The following is an 8,002-nucleotide window of genomic DNA, read 5'->3' as shown; positions in this document are numbered from 1 at the left end:
AGATTATTCTAGACATGCATGAGTTTTGGATAGTTCATACTAAAGATGTTCCAAATGTACACAATTTTTTTTTTTTTTATTTATGTTTGACTGAACTTTGTACATTTCACATGTAACCCCAAAAAACTTAACGAGATTCAATTTCTTAAAGCCTTATTGAACTTTAGCGTAAGAGAATCTAACAATTAAACTAACCATTGAGGCTACCAAAATTTCCCTAGAATAACAACAACCCAAAGCTCACAACCTTATAGAATCACTAAAGTGATAAAGATATCAAAGATATAAATAAAATGAATAGGAAAAGAATCCCACTTGCGAGGACAGATGAACTTTGTATTCAATAGATAAAAACATATCTTCTTATATTTATTAAAGGGGAGAAGGAATGATGGTATGTATTTCTTTGTTTTAATTTATTGTTAATATTAGTAAAATATATCTAAATCATAATATAATTGACATAAATATTAATTACAATAATATCTTTTCTTTTCTTAATGATCATTTTGAAAAAAAACATTAAATTTACTTTTGTAAATTCAATCTCATCTACTTTTGTAAATTCAATGTCATCATTTGCTATATGTTTAATGAAATCATTTTTTTATTTAAATTTTCTTTGAAAAAGACAATCTCAAAAACAAAATAAATCACACAAATAATTAATGAGATTATTTTATAAACCAATATGTTCAATTCTCTCCTATTTTACTTATAACACCCTTTCACTCCTATAGGCTTTAAGTTTTTAACTTCATTCATAAGGATTTGACAATTATAACTATTTTAAGATTATTACTTTAACATATAATAAATTATGTATAATTAATAATATTTAAAATCAACATAAAAATAATATCCATAAAATAAAAGATATATATATATATATATATATATATATTTTATAAGAAAATAATATAATATTAAGTAATTATTAAAATACTCAATTTATTTTATTGGTATCAAACTACATAATAAAATTTTATTAATAAAAATTATGATCATAGCCTCAAATTAAAATTTCATTCTACACGAAGACTCCTCTTCTTTAATGTAGAATTTGACAATCTGAGAGCATTATACTTTTAAGGGGAATCACCTCCGACGAATCCTAAGATCCAGATATTTGAAATCATTGATTTCTACGATTCCACGTGGCAATGCTTTTCAAATGACGACATCTCCCGAGATTCAGAAAATTGAGAATTTTTAGAGCTCTCATTTCACATTGCCATGATGGTAAGTTTATACATCCCTTGACATGTAAAAATCGAAGGTTTTAAAGATTGCGAATGCCTCAATGCACATCTACAATTTCAGTGTAATTCACACAAAGAAATTCAAGTTGCTTTATTTGCCACAATGATTCTGAAAATAATTGTAGCCCGTGTTACCTAGATCTAACACCCTATGAGACAGGAGGTTAAGGAAAAATGCTTCCGGAATCACTTCCAAGTCAAAATCGTGTCCTACATTAACCAGTTTTGGATATCTCAATTATGTTGGTGGCAGAAACGTCACTACTATAAAGGGAGAGCCTCTTGCAATTACCTCAAATGTCGATGTGCGGGAAAAGGGCGTCGATGTCTGGGCAATGTTGACCTGCCATGGATACACAATTTTCCAAAACAACTGGAATAAGGAGCAATCTGCAACTAGCTTTACATAGTTGTGAGCATTATCCATTAAAGTGTCTACATATTTGTTCTTTAGAGGAGACATGTCAATAATTGCACATAATTTTTATCTTTCCAATAATCTTAAAGGGAGTCGTTTGAATTTCATTTTTTAGAAGCAGTGTTGGAATTTTGTTTTTAATGATGGAAATGGATTCAGCACCATCAAAATCACCTAAAAAAATTTACAAAACTAAAATTTAACCACTATAACTTAGATTTACTAAAATCCTCGTCAGATTTTCTCAAAATATAACTGAAATTTTCATTACTTTCGGGGCAAAAAAAACTAATAAAAAAATCTCATTAGACTACGGCTAATCAAAAAAATTTGATTTTATAATGGTTATTAACAAATACATATTTTTAATTAATCAATTAAATTAAGAATGATATGTAAATCTTATAAATTATAAAAATTATATATAAAAATATAATTGAAAATATATTTATTTATATAAAGAATGTATTTTGCACAATAAAATTTTATTAACAGAAAAATTACGATCACATCCTTTTTATATTAAAATTTCCAGTACAAGCACGAACGCCAAAATTTGAGAGCAATTTAATGTCACGAGGAATCACCTGTCCCTCTTCTCTACCGCAGAATTTCACAATTTGTAAGCAGTCTGATCTCAGGAGGAATCACCTGTAACTTACGACAGCCCTTGAGATTCAGATATTTGAGGTCTTTGAGTTCTGCGATTTCAGATGGCAATGATTCTAAATTATGACATCCGCTGAGATCCAGATGTTTGAGATTTTTGAGATCTCTCATTTCACATGGCAATGATTTTAACCTCTTACATCCACTGAGATGTAAAAACTGAAGGTTTGAAAGACTGCCAATGCCTGAATGCACATATTCAATTTGAGTATAGTTCAGACCAAGAAATTCAAGTTGTTTCAATTGCCACAACGATCTTGGCAATAATTGTAGAGCCGTCTGACTTAAACATAACACCCTCAGAAAGACGAGGTCAAGCAAAAATGCTTCCGGAATCTCCTTTAATTCACGGCTGTCTGTTATAAATAGGCTGACCAATTTTGGACATCTCAATTCCTTGTTTGGTAGAGACGTAATATTGCTACCAATAAGGGAGAGCCTCCTGCAATTATGGCGTGTCTCGATGTCGGGTAAAAGGGCGTCGATGTCGGGGCAATGTTGACCTGCCATGGATACAAAATTCTCCTCTCTCTCTGCCATATAAATTGCCATGTCCCGCACAACATCGTGTACTACAAAAGAAAAGCCCCAATAACTGGATCCACCAATTGCTCGCATGTGGATTAAGGAACGATCTGCAAGTAACTTTACATAGCTGTGCGCAGTATCCATTAAGGAGTCCAAATCTTTGCTCTTTACTATACCTTCTGCGATCCAGACCTGCGATATAATGTTCACCGGAAGGTTCCAGTCCTCTGGAGCAATCACACAATACAGAAAACAGGTTTTCAAATGAGCATGGGGTAAACTATCGTAGCTCCATCTCAATCGCTCATACAGATCTCGATCAAGTCGAGGATGAGTAATTGGAAAATTTGAATCCACAGTCTGAATCTGCCTTAAAGCAAGGTTCCATTCATTTACAGGCCGGTTGCCAATCATTGTTGACGCTATGACATTTATAGCCAAGGGCAACCCTTTACACTCCTCCGCGACGACTCTAGCAATATGCTCTATCTCGTCAGGCACATGCCCGTCTTTGAAAGCTACTTTGCAAAACAATTCCCAGGCTTCCTCTCTTGGCAGTCGCTGTATTTGCATGGACTGGTCTGCTTTCATTTCTGGAATCAGATCTCTATTTCGAGTAGAGAATACAACTTTGCTCCCTTTGTTCTCGCCAAATTCCACGCCCAATTCTTTCAGAGTGACTGCGCTCCACAAATCGTCTAAAATTAGGAAAAATTTCTTCGTCCTCAGATGTGCCGACAGCTTCATCTTCCGCGAATCAACATCATTATAAGAATAGGCACTGAGGTCTAAATTGATTGCAGAAGCCATACGACTCTGCAACTCCAGAATGGAAAATTGGGCAACTGCAACCCAAATCACATGATCAAAAACAACACTTACCTTGTAGGTGTTGTAAACCTTTTTTAGCAACGCTGTTTTGCCAACCCCACCCATCCCATATACAGCAAATATCCGATCGCGGGGGGCCTCTGTAAGCCACCTCTCAAGTCGTCTTTCAGCAGATCTAATTTCCAACCCTACCAGTCCGGTGTCTGGTTCGTCTTGAAGCAGTAAGCTTGCCTGCTGTGGTGCCGCGGAGGCAATCTGTTGAGCACTGTGAAACACAGAGAAGTCGGTTTGAAGATTGCGAAAGAGCTCATCAAATGTTGTCTTCCACCCCGGATTTCTGTAGAAAGTTTAGGCTTGCAAAGGAGGCAACTGATACACCGCTGCCGCCTTCGAGAGCAATCGATCAACTCTCTTGCTTTTCCAACTGCATCTTGCATCCTTCGCAGACAATTTTGCAGAGATTGAGGGGGCGTCTTTTGCCGATCTTGAAATTGATCGCTAACATCGAGTAAGAGAGTCTTCATACGATTTAACTGCCCTTCCAGAAGCTTACGGTTCTCATCCAACCGAATAACATCGTCTATTTGTCGGATGAGTGGAGCAATAGCGCTACTGAGTGTATTGACTGCCACTCCGGTGATAATAGCCGTCACTGCCATTTATTTTTGGCTCGGCAACCCAAGAAATCCCGCGTCTAAAGGGGCGAGAGACATTATAACACAGGCTAATAAACAAATATAAATACGAAAAATATGCATGTTTGTTGTGAAATCATGGAGGAGATACAAAGTCATAAGTCGTTATTCAAAATGCAGACTGAGTTGATCTACCATGGTTATTATATAAATCAATCATCATATAAATACAAACATATTAGTTGTACCATGGTTATTATATAAATCAATCATTATATAAATACAAACATATTAGTTGTAAAATCAGTAGTGGGATACACAGTCATTTGAAAATCATCATAAATCCAAATATATTTGCTTCAGGGTTATATACATACAAACATATTAGTTGTATGGTTATTATATAAATCAATCATCATATAAATACAAACATATTAGTGTAGAATCAAACATATTAGTTGTAAAATCAGTAGTGGGATACACAGTCATTTGAAAATCAGTCATAAATCCAAATATATTTGCTTCAGGGTTAGTTGTTTTCTTTTCCAGAATACGTAAGAAACACCCTTTGTATTTATTCGACTTCCAGAAATCTGTCCGCTTTAAAATATGATTATAGTATGGTTTTTTTCAATTTATTTTAAATAAAGGGTGAGTGGCTATTTTGATTTGAAATTTAATATTTAATTTTGGAAAAAATACTATTTTTTTAAGTTAAATTATTTATACATTATCAATATTATTAATATCTATTTTATCTATATACTATCAATATTATCCTTATCCATCCCTATCCATTATTTGAAGGAATTGAATTTAGGTGAGAGAATTCTATTACTTCCTCCATCCACTGATTTCTCTAATTTTAAAACTATGTAAATAATATTAGTATATTTTTTTATTTAATTTTTAATATTTTCATATATTAATTTTAATATTTTTTTCTTATATATTTTATTTTTTAAATCATTTTTTTATATCATTGATTTTATGCTTTCAATTTAAATTTTAAAAATATCTTATTAATGTTTATAGTTTTCATTTTCAGTAGATAGATAATCAAATTTCTTAAAATTACCACTTCTATTTTATGTTAATATAGCTATATTATAAAGATGTGGTTTTACATTTATTATTAAATATTTGTAAGCTACAAAAATTTAATTGCATTTAATTTATAAATATATATTAGTTTTATATTTCATATGCATTAACACAATGTTATTGGTGTTGAGGAATGATAAAGCTTTAGCATCATGTTAATCTTGATAAAATATCATTTCATCTCAAGAGCATTATTGAAAGACTCTTTAAGATAGAGTAATAAAAGGATGTTTTCTATGGGACAGGTTGTTCCTGCAACTCTAGTGAAAATTTCAATGATAATGAGTAAAAAGAGGTTGTTACTGTGGTTTTGATATGTTTATAAAATAAATGTATAACATAATAAGAAAACAGTTGGAATTGTATAGTTTTTTTGAAATTAATAAAAAAAAATTACTAAAAAAAATATTAAAAAAAATATGAAGAAAATCAAATGAAAATGTCAATAATAATGAGTAATAACATGAAGATGATTATAATTTTAAATTTATAAAATAAATTTAATTAACTAATTTTTAAAATATACATCTCTGAAAACTTTGTTATAAGATTAAATAAGTTTATTTTTTAATAATTGATATTAGTATTATAAAATATTTTGAATATAAATAAATTGAAACATTATTTTTCAATATATTTTGAGAATCCACGATCCGTGGCAAATGCAAATGGTGAGGCCCAAGACATGGGGGTTTAATAGCACATCTAAGTGGTATTAATGAATTTGAAGTGTGTCATGCAAGCCTTGCTTAGGGCTTCAAGGAGGAATATTATGGAGGTGATCTAGAGTATGATTGTTATTATTTGGGTGCTTGTATGCATTGATAAGTGTTGGGCCATGAGGGTTAAGTGTTGGGGGATGAGGGTTTGGGTATTCAAGGGAATAGAGTGATGAGAGTTTGGGTATTGAAGGGAATAGAGTGCAAATGGTGAGGTCCAAGACATGGGCGTTCACGAGAGTAGGGAAGCTTATTAGGTGAGTTATTCCTATTCTTTGTCTTGGTGTAGGGAAGCTTATTAGGTGAGTCATTCCTATTCTTTGGCTTGGTGTTGCCCATAGTGAACAATGGAGAGGAGAGGCTCGGTGATCAATTATACTTTGAGAGTAGGGAAGCTTATTAGGTGAGTCATTCCTATTCTTTGGCTTGGTGTTGCCCATAGTGAACAATGGAGAGGGGAGGCTCGGTGATCAATTATACTTTGGTGAGGCTCGGTGATCAATTATAGTTTTTTACGGACAACCTTCTTTCACCTCTATTCCATATTAATTTTGGAATTCCATATTAATTTAAGTGTTTATTTTTATAAGTCCATTCTGCTTTATTTTTATAGTTCCTTTAGACTATTATCATATTAAACTTTTACAATGTAAATTATTGTTCTTGCCACATACAAACAATCTGGTTTTAATATTGAATCACCAATATGTATATATATATATATATATATATATATATATATATATATATATATATATATAGCTGGTTTCATGTGAGTGTTTCTTATCCTTAATGTTTGTTGCATCTATAGCCATATAAAGGTAGATTACTTTTCCACTTATTTGATGTGGTATAATTGGTTTATTATATAGTGAATAAAACTTTGCGTTATATAATTTTAGAACTTTTATTTTGTATGGATTTGAGTATGCTTTAAAACTGTTTTTGTTTGGTTAAGAGTTGGTTTTCTTTAGATATAAGGAAAACTGTTTGTTCGTTTTCCTTAAACACAAGGAAACAGGTTTGTGTTCCTTAGATATAAGGAAATAGGTTAAAGCTCAGGAACCAAAGACATATGATCTTCTTTGAATAATAATGATGAGTCAACCTGCTTTAAGCCAGAAATTGCTGTCCTCGCTAAAGGTTTGAAAACTAAGTTATAATAAGTTTTCCCAACCTGTAAAAAATTTCTAAAAACCTCCTCACTTTGTCCAGAAACTCTACCCTCAAGTATAGGTTTTATCTTCAACAGTGTCTATTAAAAGAAGCTTGAAGCTTGATCTACGGTTCCCAAAAAACCTAGGGTTTTCAAATAGGGTTTAATGTCTTGTGATAATTTAAATTGTGTCATTTGGTTTTCTCCCATTCTCCACTAGTCTTCCTTTAACTGTCACAATTGGCAGTGGAGACCAGGCAATAACAGGTGTAGCATGAACACCAAGCTACACTTCCTCCAACTGTCATTAGTAAATCTTTGTTGCTGCTACCTATTGTGGAGACGAGGCAATAAATCTTTGTTGCTGCTACCTATTGTGGAGACGAGGCAATAACAGGTGTACCATGAAAACCAAGCTACACTTCCTCCATCTGTATCAGTAAATCTTTGTTGCTGCTACCTGTTGTGAAAGGAGGTTTTTCTCAGCGACATAATATCATTTCTTCAAAGGTATAGTTATCGCTACAGTCTCGGTAAATTTTTCATTCCTACCATGTTATTTCTCCTCCATTCACATTATTTATATATAATTGTGTTTTTCGTTTTTAATTCACAGGTTGCAGATCCAGGGTTTGCTCATTTTAGTGTGGTCATGAAGGAATATAGTTCAGTACTCCTTT

General features: G+C 32.3%; 1 protein-coding gene across 1 annotated transcript; it reads right to left on the bottom strand.

Annotated features, from left to right (window-relative positions):
* Positions 1-2,280: 2,280 nt before the first annotated feature.
* Positions 2,281-4,367, bottom strand: LOC149149897 (disease resistance protein UNI-like). The gene is made up of 2 exons (XM_089442616.1): positions 4,087-4,367; positions 2,281-3,973 (listed from the first exon to the last, which is right to left on the bottom strand). The coding sequence occupies exons 1-2, from the start codon at positions 4,365-4,367 to the stop codon at positions 2,281-2,283; spliced, it is 1,974 nt and encodes a 657-aa protein (XP_089298742.1).
* Between the last annotated feature and the right edge of the window lie 3,635 nt (positions 4,368-8,002).

The sequence above is a fragment of the Pinus tabuliformis genome, chromosome 9 (assembly GCF_031772625.1).
Source record: "Pinus tabuliformis cultivar Carrire ecotype Pingquan chromosome 9, CPIR1, whole genome shotgun sequence".
Taxonomy (NCBI): Eukaryota; Viridiplantae; Streptophyta; class Pinopsida; order Pinales; family Pinaceae; genus Pinus; species Pinus tabuliformis.
The sequence above is the reverse complement of the archived record's forward strand: the minus strand, read 5'-3'. Positions and strand labels throughout refer to the sequence as shown.

What these genes read in the sequence shown, in the direction of transcription:
- LOC149149897 (XM_089442616.1), bottom strand. Translation starts at nt 4,367, where the DNA reads ATGGCAGTGACGGCTATTATCACCGGAGTGGCAGTCAATACACTCAGT. An exon ending in TGCTCTCGAAGGCGGCAGCG is followed by an intron (nt 3,974 to 4,086) that starts GTGTATCAGTTG and finishes TGTGTTTCACAG; the next exon opens with TGCTCAACAGATTGCCTCCG.